The 17,292-nt window shown below is 38.5% G+C and overlaps 1 protein-coding gene across 5 annotated transcripts in view; it reads right to left on the minus strand.

Annotated features, from left to right (window-relative positions):
• The window catches only part of LOC115219551 (huntingtin), a 125,283-nt gene that overhangs the window by 60,082 nt on the left and 47,909 nt on the right, over window positions 1-17,292 (minus strand). For 4 of the 5 annotated variants that reach the window (XM_036509150.1, XM_036509149.1, XM_029789760.2 and 1 more), the window contains 13 exons: window positions 16,986-17,188; window positions 13,778-13,879; window positions 12,139-12,239; window positions 10,812-11,073; window positions 9,811-9,974; window positions 8,876-9,024; window positions 7,935-8,067; window positions 6,478-6,680; window positions 5,903-6,021; window positions 4,513-4,698; window positions 4,124-4,344; window positions 1,741-1,816; window positions 647-808 (listed from right to left, as the gene is read on the minus strand). In XM_036509150.1, the coding sequence (XP_036365043.1) occupies window positions 647-808; window positions 1,741-1,816; window positions 4,124-4,344; window positions 4,513-4,698; window positions 5,903-6,021; window positions 6,478-6,680; window positions 7,935-8,067; window positions 8,876-9,024; window positions 9,811-9,974; window positions 10,812-11,073; window positions 12,139-12,239; window positions 13,778-13,879; window positions 16,986-17,188 (2,081 nt within the window). The remainder of the gene's footprint in view (window positions 1-646; window positions 809-1,740; window positions 1,817-4,123; window positions 4,345-4,512; window positions 4,699-5,902; window positions 6,022-6,477; window positions 6,681-7,934; window positions 8,068-8,875; window positions 9,025-9,810; window positions 9,975-10,811; window positions 11,074-12,138; window positions 12,240-13,777; window positions 13,880-16,985; window positions 17,189-17,292) is intronic. The other variant, XM_029789761.2, reaches the window with a different exon arrangement.

Raw genomic sequence — 17,292 nt, forward strand, 5'->3', positions numbered from 1 at the left:
GTGCACCATTGTATGAGTAATTTGCTCTACGAGCAGAGACTCATACAATTTGTCTTGAAGTACGAGCGGAAATCCAGAGTACGAGCACACAAATCGTCCCATTTTTAAAGGTAATTCAGTTAATAAAACCAGTTTACATATTTCTTTTTGCATTCTCTTATTTTTTATAATTGTCATTTTACTTGTAACTACACCTTTTCTGTTTTAAAACCCATGAAAAATTATTTTTGTGTGGTTGGGGGGGGGCATGAACGGATTAATGAGGAGGAGGAATTGACGAAGGAAGGAGAAAGGCTGCAGGAAGAAGGGGAAGGGGAGGAGAGAGGAGGAGGATTGAGAGCAGAAAGAGGAGGAGGAGGATGATGGAAGGAGGGGAAAGGAGAGGACGAAGGGGGGAGGAAGGAGGAGGTGGAAGAGGAGGAGGAGGAGGATGGAAGGAAGGGGAAGGAGAAGATGAAGGGGGAAGGAGGCGGTGGAAGAGGAAGGGGTGGAAGAGGAGGAGGAGGAGGAGGAGGAGGAGGATGGAAGGAGGGGGAAGGAGAGGACGAAGGGGGGAAGGATGGGGTGGAAGAGGAGGTGAAAGAGGAGGAGGGGGATGGGGGGGAGGAGGAGGAGGAGGAGGAGAGAAAAGATCTTATGATGTTACCTGATCAGAATCCAAAAGACAGTAATTGACCCTCAACTGTACCAACTGGGACAACAAACCCAGCACTTCAGTCTGCAGTGGCAGAGAGCTGGTCACAGTGTACTGCTTAAGAGCCTTGATGACCAGCGGCTCAAACAATCGGATGTACCATGCAATTGAAGACTTGAGAAGAGAAAGAGGAAACGGAAATTTTAATTAACAGAGTGAAATTGCACAAGAGAAAAAAAAACAGAACATTTAAGATAGGGAAAAAGGGAAGAAAAAATGAGGAAGACATAGAAACATGTATAAAAAAACATATAAATGTAAATAAAAAATGTATCCAAAAAGATATTTGAGAAAATTTACTTTAAATTTCAATTTAAGTCTTTGAAGAAAAAACTTGCAAATGCTTCTAGAGCATCGGAGTAAAAAAAACATTTAAGGAACAAAGAAAAAAAATTAAAATTTTGAAAATAGACTTAAATTTTCTATAATGGTGTAGGAGTAGAGTGGCTGTGTGGTAAGTAGCTTGCTTACGAACCACATGGTTCCGGGTTCAGTCCCACTACGTGGCACCTTGGGCAAGTATCTTCTGCTATAGCCTCGGGCTGACCAAAGCCTTGTGAATAGATTTGGTAGACAGAAACTGAAAGAAGCCCGTTGTATATATGTGTATATATATGTGTGTGTGTGTATTTGTGTTTGTCCCCCCAACATCACATGACAACCGATGCTGGTGTGTTTACGTCCCCGTAATTTAGCGGTTCGGCAAAAGAGACTAATAGAATAAGTACTTGGCTTATAAAGAATAAGCCCTGGGGTTGATTTGCTCGACTAAAGGTGGTGCTCCAGCATGGCCACAGTCAAATAACTGAAATAAGTAAAAGAGTAAAGGAGTAAAGAGAGTAAGGATTTAAATTAAAATACTAGAAAATAAGGAACATGCTTATCAAAGAGAATATTTTTCTCTTGTCTGCTGAACACTGCAGAAACTAAACAGGATCCAGTTCTGTAGATTCAACACAGCTTGGCTTTCTATAGTATTATAGCCACATGCTTGAAAATAGGGGACACATACAGACAGATGGGGGGGGGGGGACACATGGACTTACCTTGTCGGTACGGCTACCAGGTTTCAATATGGCAGGAGTCTTCCGTTCAATTCGTTTTTTAAACCAGGCAAGGCTACTGAAAAAAAAAAAACATCAATTATTTGAATTTAAAACATAACATAATTATGTTTTACAATCAACAAGTTTTAGAATCAATGTTTTTCGGTTAGCAAAGATTCAGATGGTTCCAGCGAAAATTTACACCATTTTCAATATTAAAACCTGTAATAACTTGGTAATATACATCTCCATCCACGCCACAAGTAGCCTGCAGGAGGAGGATTGAAGGGCAGTGCTACAAACTCGCTTAACATTCATCAATTATAACATGCTCCCACTAACTACAGAAGTGTATTTTATGTCCAAATGGTACACTGCATACAGCTAGGTTGAAATGATGATGGCAAGAGCTAGAATGACTGCAACAAATAAAATAATTTTTAAGGAAATATAAAGAAGCAAATTATGAACTTGGAAGCATTGAAATGACAAATATTGGAGGAAGTAAAATTTAATGAGATTAATAGTTTTAATTAGCAGATGGTAGAATCCTACTGCCATTTGGGAAGTTGCCATCATACAGAAAAGAACAAAAAAAAAATGGATCAAAGGTCCAACATGAGCAGCAAGCTCATAAGGCTGGTTTCCCAAATTCTCTGGAGTATATATATTCTCCCATTACACAGGATGTCAGTTAATTGCAAGAATACTTGTTTTTGCCAACCGATTGGACTGGAGCAATGTGAAATGAAGTGCTTTGCTCAAGAACACAAGGCATCACCCAGTCCAGAAATTGAAACCACAATCTTATGAACCCAAATGTAATACACTAACCACTAACCCACGTACTCCCACACAGAAGAACAGGTAGGAATCATTCTAAGCTGAATACCCACTGTAAATTATAGAACTGCAAAAGATGCAGTGAGATCTCAATCAACAGGCTGACAGATAAGGACTTTATACATAATAGATTCAGAGGATCAGTTAGCAATTAAGATTCACTACCACCTCAGTCATGTAATCCCACAAATACCCAGAAGGCTCACAACATCTGTTATCTAGATGACCTAATCAGCAATGGAGGTAGTTCTTTTGAAAGTATAATAACCAGGGTAAGCGCAGAGTGTAAAAAGTTCAGGGAACTTTTGTACCTGTTGACAAGAAAGGGTTTCTCTCTTTGAGTGAAGAGCAAATTGTATGATGCTTACGTATGAAGTGTGATTCTGGATAGCAGAAAGAAATGAAGCTTGATTCATGCAATGCTGAATGTGTAATCCATGCTAGCATGGAAAGCAGATGCTAAACGATGATGATGATGATGGTAATGAAGTACAGATGAACAGAGACAAAAAAAGTATATGAGAGGAATCAGATGGAGAGAAGACACTGTTGGTATGAACATGTGATATGTATGAGGGGTGGTAGATGGGTAAAGGTGAAGGTAGGTCGAGCAACATGAGAAGGAGGAACCGGCAGAAGAAGTGAAGTTTGATCTCAATGTACTGGACCTCACAAAGGAGATAATAATGGACTGCAAAGAATAACAAGAGAGTGTGATGGGGAAGTCAACAACCCATCCATCCAATCTATGCCAGCATGGAAAAACAGATGTAAAATTATGACAATGATAAACAGTTTAAAATATCATCATTACATTCTCGGAGTGGTTGGCGTTAGGAAGGGCATCCAGCTGTAGAAACTCTGCCAGATCAAGATTGGAGCCTGGTGCAGCCACCTGGTTCACCAGCCCTCAGTCAAAATCGTCCAACCCATGCTAGCATGGAAAGCAGGCGTTAAATGATGATGATCATCATCATTATCATCATCATTTAACATCCATGTTCCATTCTGGCATAAGTTGGGATCCGATGTGTCCAAGGACTTCATTGTGCCCTAGTAATAGCTTTGGCACAGTTTCTACAAGTGGATCTCCTTCCTAGCACCAACCACTTTACAATGTGTACTGGGTGCTTTTTTCATGTCACTAGTATTAGTGAGGTCACCATGCAGCCCACAAGACTACAAAACCTGACAGAGTGTGGTCGGTTTTATGCTAGGTGATGAGGTGTTAGAGAATGAGGGAAATGGGTAGAGTGGCAGAGCAGGTTTTTATCGTAAAGAAGCTATTAAAAACAAAGCCTCTCAGCTATTTAGATATTCATGAATAAGACAAATGATTAATGACAGATCAAAATCAATCAATCAATGTGTAATGTTGGTGGAAATATTTTAAGAAAAGTTAATAGTTCTAAGAGCTATAATCTTATTAACAACAACTCATTTCAGAGACATTCTAAATCTCGTTAATGATCATTACGTCACATCCACCTTCATTACACTAATTGCAACAACAAAATTGAAATTCTGTAATGACCCATACTTTGTACTGTCCTCTTGGTCTGCCTGACCACTTCTGAAAGCAGCTCCTGCCAGACTCTGAGTGAACTGAGTATAGGGATGTGTAAAGCAGCAATGGTATAAGCCAGGTTTCATGTTGGTCGACAAACGACTGCTTTTCCCATGCCGTAGATGGGAACAGTTCAAGTTTTGGGGAAGCTCCCACTGGCTAGACAGGTTCGTACCAAAGAGTGCTTTCAGCAGCTGAAACATAAAAAAAAACGGAGAGTAAGAGCTTGATAAAGAGGTGATAAAGGAATAAAAAAAAAATCACTTATATTTTATTTTTTAATTCACATTGACTTCATACGAAAACATGAAAATGTTTGGGGTTTTTTTTTTTAAATAAAAGTAAATTTACACAGAACAAACCTGTTGAACACAGAGAACAGTGCTTGTGGCCTCCATTGAAAATGTTGTCTTCAAATAAGTTAGAAATTCTTCTGCATATTTTCCAATGTCGAAGAGCGAGGAAATTTCCAGTAATTTAGCAAACACTTCCAGTGCTACTTTCAATAAGCTGCCAAATTTGTCTGATACATTCAAATCCAGAGAGATCTATAAAAGAAATAAATGTGCTCTAAGAGACGAAATCATCAAAACACCAGCCATGTCATAGACAAAGAATTCAATTCAGTTCTATATTTGTGATATGAGGAATTCATATTATGTATACTGTTTATATCATCATCATCTTCATAATCATCGTTTAATATCTGCTTTCCATGCTAGCATGGGTTGGACGGTTTAACTATGGGCTGGCGGACCAGATGGCTGCACCAGGCTCCAAAATCAAAGTGAAATTCGATGACGGGCATGAGCACCATACGAGCGTGATCGTTGCCAGAGCGGCTAACTGGCTTCCGTGCCAGTGGCACATAAAAGGCACCATTCGAATGTGATCATTACCAGCTTCGCCTTACTGGCACTTGTGCCCCGTGCTAGTAGGGTGCTAAGAGCACAATCTGAGCGTGATCGTTGCCAAAGCAGCTAAATGGCTTCTGTGTCGGTGGCATGTAGGAGGCACCATTCGAGCGGGATCGTTACCAGCATCGCCTTACTGGCACCTGTGCCGTTGGCATTATGTATACTGTTTATATTATGTATACTTGTGTCCTCATCTTGATTGTTGCTTTCACTATGTTTCGACTGGTGTATGCTCCAGCCTTCTTCAGGTGTCTTGTGTTGAACCGGAATTTTGAACCTAACCCCCATGGATCAAATAAAGGGTTAGGCTCGAAATTCCAATACAACAGAGTTCAACACAAGAAACCTGATGAAGGCTTGAGCATACAACAGCTGAAACAGTGAAAGCAACAATCACCACTCTGACAGTATACATAAAGAATTCAATTTTTATATTAGCCCTTTACGTACCAGCCTCTTTGAACCTAGTTTCTTTGATACAAAACATCATGGCAACCAGTATACTCTGTAAAATGGCTGGCATTAAGAAGGGCTTCCAGCTGTAGAAACCATGCCAAAACAGACAATTGGAACCTCAGCAGCTCTCCAGCTGGCCACCTCCTATCAAACCGTCCAACCCAAGCCAGTATGGAAAACAGACATTAGAAGAAGATGATGATGATGATAGTGGTGATGATGACATAGTGTACTATCACACTATGTCCTTCCTTTTCTCTTTTTATCCTTTCTGGTAAAATTCAAGAAGATATAACTGCTATTTCTAGCAGGTAAAGCAAAAACATAGAAGCTTCCCCATCTGCTGCACACAATATAAAATTTAGAAGCATTTGCATACCTTGTAGTTAGAGTAAGCACCTTTTAATACATCATAAACTCTCATATATTGAGGTAGATTGTAGAAAGTTCCAAGTCCTTCTTTACGATTTTTTTCCCTTTCAACTTCTTTCTCTCGTTCTGCAAAATAAAGAATTATCAAAATAATACTTTTTTTATTTTTATTTTTAAACAAAATAAAAGGAAGGGAGGTGAAAGTGTACTGGAAACAAACCAAAATAAAACCTTACAGCGGGAATATGAGGGAATGGAAATGAAAAGAAAGAAATGGTAACCATTGCTACAGGATTCAAGAAGATAAAGATCGCTAATAAAGCAAAGAGAAACCACATGATTGCAAAGCAAGCTTATGAACTTCACAGCCATGCCTGTGGCCAATATATAAGATTAAAATGCTAAAAGAGACTTTTGAATCATTGTATACACACACACAGTGTATTTGGTTTCTCTTTAGAATAGAAAATAAATGAAATAATCAGAAACTTCTTCAATTAAAAAAGAGGAAAAAAAATGGAAAAATAAAAATTCAAATAAACAAGTAAAATTACAGAATTAAAAAAAAAATACTTGGCTCACCTTTTTGTGTGGATTTTGCTGAAGCTTTGGAATCAATGGTTGATCCAAGAAGTACTGATGGCCCTGAGCCATCCTTATCTCCTTTGGCTTTCCGCTTGATTGGACTAAGGGAAGGAGCAGTAGGCAACGATGGGAGGGAAGGTTTAATTTGGGGAGGTCCAGGTGTTATGTCATCTATCACATGAGTACAGGCGTTTAACAGTCTGAAACATAAAAGCAAGGTAAGACATTTAGAAAGCCAGTACTCAGCTCCAGTGTCCCCACCATCATCACCATCATCATTTAACATCTGTTTTCTATGTTGGCCTAGGTAGGATAGTTTGACAGGATCCAGTGAGCCACAAGGCTTCATAGGTTCCATGTCAGCTTTGACATGCTTTCTACGGTTGGAGGGCCCCCTCCTAAAGCTGATCCCTTTACAGTGTGTACCAAGTACATTTGTCATGCCACCAGCACTGGAGAGGTTGCCAAGTAACTTGCAAGACAAGAAAGGACAAGAAAAGGGAGACCTTTTGAAGGATCCCTGGAATAATGTTATGCAACAGGATGCATAAATCAAAAATTAGGGAGTTTCTCCTGGTCAAGCTGCTATTTTGCATCAAGAGGTCACAGCTCTGCAACAAGAGATATGCGATTAGGATGTCGCAGGAAAGAGTCACAAGACAAATTCTTCAGGCTGAGCTCACCAACAAGGAAATCTAGAGGTAGACTAGGAACAAGATGGTTGGATAATATCCATGGTTTCAGTTAGTCAATGCTTGGGAATGCAGCCAGAAAGTCTAATGATAGTTACTTCTGATAGGACCCTAAAGAGGAGGTGACTGAGGATTCTATACCCGCAATCCTCCCAGGGATAGTGGGCAGAGTAGATAGATGAATGGCATCATCATTATCATCGTTTAACGTCCGCTTTCCATGCTGGCATGAGTTGAACGATTTGACTGAGGTCTGGCGAACCAGATAGCTGCACCAGGCTCCAATCTGATCTGGCAGAGTTTCTACAACTGGATGCCTTTCCTAATGCCAACCACTCCGAGAGTGTAGGGGTGCTTTTACGTGCCACTGGCATGAGGGCCAGTCAGGCAATACTGGCAACGGCCATGCTCAAATGGTGCTTTTTATGTGCCACCTGCACAGGTGCCAGTCCAGCGGCACTGGCAACGACCTTGTTCAAATATTTTTTTTACAAGCACAAGTGCCAGTAAGGCGACGCAGGTAACAATCATGCTCGAATGGTGCTTTTTACATGCCACCGGCACAGAAACCAGTTTGTTGCTCTGGCAACGATCATGCTCGGATGGTGCTCTTAGAACTCCACTAGCACTGATGCCAGTCATCGAATTTGATTTCAATAAGAAAAAAATATTAATTTTGCTTCTTTTTTCTTTTTTATTTTCAATTGTAAACAAAGTGGTGGTGAGTACATGTTGGAAAACAAAAAAAAACCCAGCACATACCTGGCAATGTGAGTCAAGAGAATGTCAACAAGAGGAACAAGCTGTCGATCGGAAACACACAGCCACTTGCCATCGTCTACTCCACACAGGTTATTTGTTTCATCTGCCGAACGGAGACACCTATAGGCAGTACCTGGCAATAACACACAAAACCCATCATTAATTATTAAATCAAAGAGTAGCCTTTTTGATGTGAGATGGAAAATGGACAAAATGTGAAGATGGACAAGGAGAAGCAGGAACTGCAAACATTGCAAGCATTTGCAGAAGATACAAGGAGTGCAGGTTCAATACTAGTCTCAAGTATGTTGCAACACCCACAGTTATTGCTGTCTTAGAAGAAGCTTTTGTATAGACAATGACAACTAACTGAAGAATAATTTAATTGATGTACCTTTTCTATAGATACCCATCAAAGTACTAAATAGGTTTGGCTATATCACAAACGAGCAGTATCGCCCAGCGTTGCTCGGGTTTGTTTCAACCCTTTAGAATTGGAATTTTTGAAAAGTAAAAATTTTGCATTATGTAACTTGTTATTCTCTTTAAGTGAACATTTTTCTGGTTGAAATACACCGAAAAATGGCGACACAGCAGTCAATAAATCGTAAAAAATAGGGATTTTCATAGAAAAAAAGCACCTTTTTGATGTAAATAATTTTTGGTGTTAACATGGTCCGATTTGAATTTTTTCTTCTACGGAAGGAAGAGCCAGCCTTCTTCTATCATACTCTCAATTTTGGTCTCGGAGGAGATAGTGTTAGTTGAAGGCTACCAAACTTGCCATACACAGACAACTTCAGCTTTATATATAGAGAGATGAAGAAGTCAAAGAAAAAGCCAGGTTGAGTAAGATTCAGTGTGTGTGTGTGTGTGTGTGTGTGTGTGTGTTGTATTGTGAGGAGGTTAAGTGTCAGAAGTGAGTATACAAGAAAGATTACCTGAAAGTAAATTTCCAGCCAATAACAAGGTATCCTGGTGTGCAGACAAGTCAAGGGCTAGTGGGGACGAACACAGCAGGGACAAAGTCAAGGCTAGTGGGCCACCACCACAGAGAAAGTTGTCATCATCTGTACTTGGTGTCCGTAAGCTGCAATGAGAATAAAATACAATCTTCAAAAACACAGAAATAAAATACAACATAATGTATGTATTGATATTTTAATTCATGACCCTGTATCCAGCTATCCAGAACCCTAACCCCACAGCCACCATCACTCACATCATCATCAACATCATTTTTATGTCCGATTTTCATGCTGTCATGGGTTGGATGGTTCGACAGGATCCGACAGGTCAGAGGACAGTGTTATGTCCCAATATCCCATGTCTCAGTTTTGATGTGGCTTCTACACAGAGGTGGAGTTTAGCTTAGTGGTTAGAGTATTGGACTCATGATCATAAGATTGTGGTTTCAATTCCTGGACCAGGTGATGTGTAGTGTCCTTGAGCAAAACACTTCATTTCATCTGGCAAAAGTGAGTATTCCTGTGATGGGCCAGTGCCCCATCCAAAGAGGAATATATACACCAGGAAACTGCTCTTGTGCTCCTTATAGAGTAAAGTGGCCTAACCCTCTACACAGCCAGCCTCTTCAAATCTCCCTCAAAGTACACACTACTATCTTTAAAAAAGTAAGACATATTGGATATATTGAGTCAGGAAAATAAACAAAGATGGAACGGTCACAAGTGCATGTCTTTGACCATGAGTCTGCTTCATCAGAAATGACTTGGAGGCTAAACAAGAGAAAATGACAACCGAACCCCATATAAAAATACTTGTTTAACAAAAACATGAGCAATGGCCAGAAGCACTGTTGCCAGAGACGAATTAATAACCATGCAACATAACTGGAAAGATTTGAAATACTAACCTCGATGCAGAACTAAGTCTTTTTCGGTTAACACCATGCCTAGCCATCGGTCGATCTCCATCCTTGGTGAGCACAGGCAAGGGGGGTGCACAGCTCCAAGCAAAGGAATGTGATGTAGGCAGGTAGTGTTCTGATAACAGGGATAAGGCATGACAACAGCCATACTGAAGAAGGAAAATAATAAAACAGATGGTTAGTGAAAAAGAAGTGTTTTGTAACGACAGTTTAATGACCAGGAATGTGGCCACAAAGACTGAACATATCCAATGGACCAAGTATGTGGCCACAACAGCCAAATGTGTAGTCACAACAGCCTACAACAGCCAGGTGTATATCTTTATATATATAATTTATATGTATAGAATTCAAGATGGAACATGGAAACAATTAACAGAAATAAGAACAAAAGACAAGGAAAGATGGAAATACCTCTGATCAATATATGTATATATGTATGTATGTATGTATGTATATATATATATAGATATATATATATATATATTATATATATATATGTATATATATTATATATATATATATATATATATATATATATTATATATATATATATATAATATATATATATATAGATATATATATATATAGATATATATATATATATATAGTATATATATATATATATATATATATGTATATGTATATATATATATTATATATATATATATATATATTATATATATATATATAGATATATATATATATATATTATATATATATATATAGTATATATATATATATGTATATATATATATATGTAATATATATATATATATATATATTTATATATATATATATATATATATATATTCATTTCTTGTTGACATTATGCCCAAGTGTTATGCACTTGTTAAATATAAACATTTAACAAAGGAACAAACCAAGGGGTAAAAAAAACCAACAAAGGCATATATCAGAGCAGAGTGGTTCAAACTACAGTAATAAAAAGGATTCACATGAAGAATTCAGAAATGTTTCCTTACACTGAGGTATTTGCATTGACATTTGCGCAGTAGAGATTTAATGGCAGTGATCACTCTGGACAGGCTAGATTCCACTGAGGGATGCACTGGGATGTTCGCGTTGAAATTAAAAGGCTTGACGAGTCCGAGGACTGTCGGAGGTGACTCTTGGGCCCAGTCATGTACAATTGGTGTAAAATAACTGTCAGTGTAATCCTTGGCCACTGTAATGACTGGATCTTGCATAGGGCAATCAACCGCAAAAAACAGGTTAGGTATCATCCTGAAATGATTAGGGAAAAAAAAAATTCTATAGATACCTAAAAAAAAAATTCACCTGTATTACAATTTATATATTGTGTCTAGGGAGAGTCATTCTCTTTTAGTGCCTTATTATTTAACACTTTCACTGGTTCAAATTTTCCAATTATTTATTTATTTCTATTTTAGAAAAAATAGAAAAATAGAAAATAAATAAAACAAAAAATAAATAAGTAAATGAGTGGAAATTGAACAGGTGGGTGTGTTAAATAATAAGGCACTAAAAGAGAATGATTCTCCCCAGACACAATAAAATATGCTTCAATACACGAATTCACATAAAGAATCTTGCAAACTAAGTCCAAAAATGAAACAAGCAAACAAATAAACAAACATACACACACACATTCACACACACACACACACACATATATATGAGAGCATTGTGGTCTGCTTGAAGCACTGGAGTTCAGAAGTAGAAAACAAATGAAAAGAGAAAGAAGGAAAACTTGTAACAATACAGAAAGTTTTAAAAACCATTTATATTTCATGCACAAACGCCTATCTTCAGAAGAATATAGTAAACAGAAATATGTATTCACAAAGATTTTGTTATTTTATCATCAACATCATCTGTTGTCCATGCTGGCATGGGTCGGACAGTTTGACCATGGCCGGTAAGCTGACAGGCTGCACCAGACTCCAGTCTGATTTGGAATGGTTTCTATGGCTGGATGCCCTTCATCTAATCTAGTTCATATAACAAAATAATTTATGTAAATACACATTTCTTTGACTGAAGATGGGCCTTTGTGCCTAAAATATAAAAGTTCTTACAAGTCTTCTGCATTATTAGAAGCTTTCCTTATTTGTCATTTCATATATTTTCTATTTATACACACACACACACACCACACACATACAATATAGTTTTAAAATATCTGGTAATTTTTTCTCTTTATATAATGATTCTAGACAAAGTACAAGCCACCACCCTTCGAGCAGGCCTTGGCCTATCTCAAAATCAAAAAAAAATATACACAGGAGGGAGTGAGGAAGAATGGATGGAGCCACAGGATAAACTTACTTGACCAATGATACTGCAGCACAATGCCGAACTCGGCAGTCTTCATCACCCAACAGGGCTAAAACGGCATCTTCAAGGAAAGTTGTCTGCAAACTAAATTTCTGTGAAAATAAAAACAAAACAAACAACAATTAGCATACCTCAGGTACAATGATGTGACAGTTGTGAGCATGTGTATGTGTTTAAATTTGCTACCTCTTCATTGCAAACTGAACTTCTTAATCACTCAGCTATATGCCCATAATACACACACACACACACACACACACACGCGCGCACATTTATGTAAAGAGTGTGAAAACCATGTATTTTGGTGAAATATGAGTGTCAGCAACAATGAATTTAGAATGCAAGTAGGTGTTTATCAGGGCATAGTTCTCATATTGCTTGTTATTTATTATGTATCTCCAGGCCATAACAGAGGAATTCAAGGGAATGTCCACAGGAATTTCTGAATGCTGACAACCTGGTTCTCAAAGCCAGATTAGTCAAAGAATTAGATGCAAAGTTTGAATTATGGAAGGAGAACCTAAAACCAACATGGATCAAAGTAAACTGAGTAAAGAACAATGCTTTAGTTACTCTTTACTCTTTTACTTGTTTCAGTCATTTGACTGTGGCCATGCTAGAGCACTGCCTTTAGTCGAGCAAATCGACCCCAGGACTTATTCTTTGTAAGCCTAGTACTTATTCTATCGGTCTCTTTTGCCGAACCGGTAAGTTACGGGGACGTAAACACACCAGCGATGTTGCGGGGACAAATACAGACACACAAACATATACAAACACACATATATATACATATATACGACGGGCTTCTTTCAGTTTCCGTCTACCAAATCCACTCACAAGGCTTTGGTCAGCCCGAGGCTATAGTAGAAGGCACTTGTCCAAGGTGCCACGCAGTGGGACTGAACCCGGAACCATGTGGTTGGTAAGCAAGCTACTTACCACACAGTCATTCCTATGCCTAGTTCACAAGAAAAAATACAGAACTTTGCAGCTGTTTAGGAAACAGCTAAACACTTAATAGGTGAGAGTTCTGTAATGTGTATCTACCTTATCTTTTACTTGTTTCAGTCATTAGACTGTAGCCATGCTGGAGCACCAGCATGCAAAATTTTAGTTAAATAAGTCGACTCCACTACTTATTTATTTTTTTTTTTGTAAGCCTGGTACTTATTTGATCAGTCTGTTTTGCTGAACCACTATGGCATAGGGATATAAACACATTAACACCAGTTGTCAAGCAGAGGTTGGGAACAAACACAGACACAAAGGCACACACACACACATATATACAACAGGCTTCTTTCAGTTTCCATCTACAAGATCCAATCATAAGGCTTTGGTCAGCCCAAGGCTATAGTAGAAGACACTTGCCCAAGGTGCCACACAGTGGGCGTGAACACCAAACCATGTGGTTAGGAAGCAAGCTCCTTAACCACTCAGCAACACCTGCACCTTTTTTATCATTAATTAATTGCTAACAGAATGACCCTCCCAAAGTACCACAATTTGTTTCAACACCTCAAGAATCTAGAGAAACAAACACAAAAACAAAATCTGTCTGTCTGTCTCTGTGTGTGTGTGTGTGTGTGAATGAAGACAATAGATAAAGATGAATGAAGTTACATACCCCAAGATATTTATCCTCCTGTGCTCGTCTTGGTAAACACACACTTTGTAAATAGTAAACAATTTTAAAGTTTATTTTTGACACAAGTTCCAGAAGTTCAACCTGCAATAAGAGAAGTAGGAGGAAAAGAAAGGGATTAAAAACAATTCTTTATGGAACAAAAAATGTCAAAGCAAACAAAATTATAAATAATCCTTTCTTCAAATATTCAAATAGGCACAAGGTGTGAACCTTTGGGAGGGGCTTAGTCAATTACAGCGACCCCAGTGCTCAACCTCAAAGGATGAAAGACAAAGTCAACCTCAGTGACAGTTGAACTCAGAATGTAGAATCATCATCATCATCATCATCATCGTTTAATGTCTGTTTTCCATGCTGGCATGGGTTTGACGGTTTGACTGGAGACTGGCAAGCCAGGAGGCCGTACCAGGCTCCAATCTGATCTGGTAATGTTTCTACAGCTGGATGCCCTTCTTAATGCCAACCACTCCATGAGTGTAGTGGGTGCTTTTACATGTCACTGGCATGGGAGCCAGTCAGACGGCACTGTATCAGTCACAACTACAATTTCCATTTGATTGTGATTTGATTTTGATTTACTTTTCGTTCAGTACTCTTACAATTCTGCCAGCTTGCTGCTTTAACCCTTCAGTGTTCATATTATTCTGCTAAAATTAATGTTTTTTTATCCTTGTTGTTTTGAACTAATAATACATTATCTTGTAGCTATGAGATTTTGATGAGGTAGCTGCTAATTTTTAAAATGATATTGTAGGGTTGGTGTGAGAGACCAGATCTGGTCAGTTTGAACATAAAACAGGTTGAATACTTTTGGCTGGATATGGCCGGTTTAAATGCTAAAAGGGTTAATAAAACTATAAATAATGATTACAGAATTTGGCCAGCAATCTGGAGTGGGGGATGCTAATTGATTCCATCAACCCTAGTGTTCAACTGATACTTATTTTATCAGCCTTGAAAGGAACAAAAAGCAAAGTCAACCATGGCAGAATTTGAACTCAGAACGCAAAGACAGACAAAATGCCACTACACATTTTGTTCAGCACGCTAACGCTTCTACCAGCTGCCTTAATATACTTATAATGATTTCAAAGTTTTGGCACAAAGCCAGTAATTTGGGGTGGGGGTGGTGGGGTGGGGGCAAATGGATTCCATCAGCCCCAGTGTTCAACTGAATCTTATTTTATTGACCCCCAAAAGGAATGAAAGACAAAGCCAAGCTCAGCAGAATTCGAACTCATAATAAAAAGATAGATGAAATGCCCTAGGAACCTTTTTGCAGAACCCTAGGCTTCCAAGGAGCTCCAGTTGAGAAACGCAGTTCTAAATTCCAATGAATTTAAAGTAATTAATTGTATTATAATTTTTTTCTTTTTTTTTACATATTTTTTTTTTATATTTGCATAAATTTCACTTCAGAGAATATCTGTTGGTAGTGGAGTACTCTGGATAATAGGGGTCAATGTGATAGCTGTTGAGGTGGTGGTGGTGGTGGAAATGGAGGGATCAGGGTGGTAGCTCCTGTGTTTAAGTGGTTGTGATGACAGTTGAGTGTGGTGGTGGTAGTGGGTGATGGTAGTAGTAATAGTTATTCTGATACCAGTCAAGGTAGGAGTAGTTGTAACAGTAGTGATAGTGACAGGTGGTGTCATAATTATTACCAAAGGTGGTGGTGGTGGTGGTGGTAGTGGAGGTGATGGTGGTATTAATGGTGGTTATTCTGATTGGAGTAGTAATAGTAGCAGTGGTTATAGTAATAATGGTAGTAATTTTGATGATAGTAATCTTGGTGGTAGGTGCTTGTGGGTGGTTATTTTGGTTGAGTCGATAGTAATTATACTAATTTTGGTGGTGGTGGTGGTGTAATAGTCAATAGCTGAAACGATTGTAACAACAACAATAAAAATTATGGCGATGTTGATGATGATGGTGATTATGATGTCGAAGGCACACAACCCAATATAATTATTTCCTCGTTAATAGAAATATAGTGATTAGCAGCAGCTATCACTGCCCAGGTGTGTGTCATCAGGTCTAACCTGAGGCTACTCAACAATGCCTTAATTACAATAATATACTGAAATATATTAATATATTTTACATGGTAATTATATACTATGGCAATAAAGACAAATGTGAAGCAGCATGGGAGCTTCTATACAGATGCTCAAACTGCTAGAAATAGCAGCTAAATATCCTTCAACTAATAACCTACAGTTGAGAAAAAAAAATGGCTATTGTTCTGTATACACAATGCCTGCAAAAAAAAGATAATACTAATCCTTTCTACTATAGGCACAAGGCCTGAAATTTGGGGTGGAGGTTAGTCGATTACACTGATCCCAGTACTCAACTGGTACTTATTTCGTCGACCCAGAATGGATGAAAGGCAAAGTTGACCTCGGTGGAATTTGAACTCAGAGTGTAAAAACGACGAAATGCTACTAATCATTTCGCCTGGTGTGCTAGTAATTTTGCTAGCTTGCCACCTCTGGTGATCATGATGATGATGCTCATTTACAACCATCATGAGATGGGTACACACACATATATACAATGGGCTTCTTTCAGCTTCTGTTTATCAGATGCATTCGCAAAGCTTTGGCTGGCCTGGGGCTATAAAGACATTTGCCAAAGATGCTGGGCAGTGGGACTGAACCCGAGACCACATGGGTAGGAAGCATGCTCCTTAACCACACAGTCTCACTTGAACCCCACAACAATGGGGGAAAACAAAAAAGGGAAACGTACACATTGTACAAAGAATTGCACAAATGAAATGTCTGAAGATAAAGATGACATGATGGTCACATGTGGATTGCTTTTGGCCATAGTTTTACTGCATCAGATTTGACCTGGGGTTAACATTTTACCACTTTACTCAAAATCAAAGCCAGTAACAGAGCTAGTATTGGGGGGGGGGGGGGCAATGAGGGCTGTCCACCACCTTGAGCAATGTTTTAATGGGAGCAACGCTTTTGGGCTGCTGTATAAGCTTGTAGAGGGGCTGGAGAGGGGTAAGCTCAAGGGCTGCACCAGGTGGAAAACATTTTGCGGCACCACTGATCAAAAGAGTAAACACAAAAAGCAATAAAAACAAAGAAACAAATTTTTTTTTTCAAAGCAAAAGATTAAAAAAAAAAGTATCATACACACTCCAAACTGAAATATTTCTCCAAGATCTCACCTTAACGAGCCAGTAAGGATTTGATATGATAGGCAGCAATTTCAGTAGAATATTTATACACAGATCTGAATGAGCGGAGACCATGAGGTTCGACAAGCACACTTGAAGAGCAAGAAGGCCTTGCCGAGCTGCCATCGACGATTCGTCTTCAATGATGTTCAATATTACTTGAACAAGATCAACGACGGAAGGATACGATAATGCTGAAATTAAGGAAAATAGAAATTAAAAAATGAGGAAATAAGGGTTAGGCTTGCATTTATATTTTTCTTAATGTTTTTGCTACAGTCAACAGTGTAGGTCAACA

Source organism: Octopus sinensis, linkage group LG14, assembly GCF_006345805.1.
Source record: "Octopus sinensis linkage group LG14, ASM634580v1, whole genome shotgun sequence".
NCBI classification, from domain to species: Eukaryota; Metazoa; Mollusca; class Cephalopoda; order Octopoda; family Octopodidae; genus Octopus; species Octopus sinensis.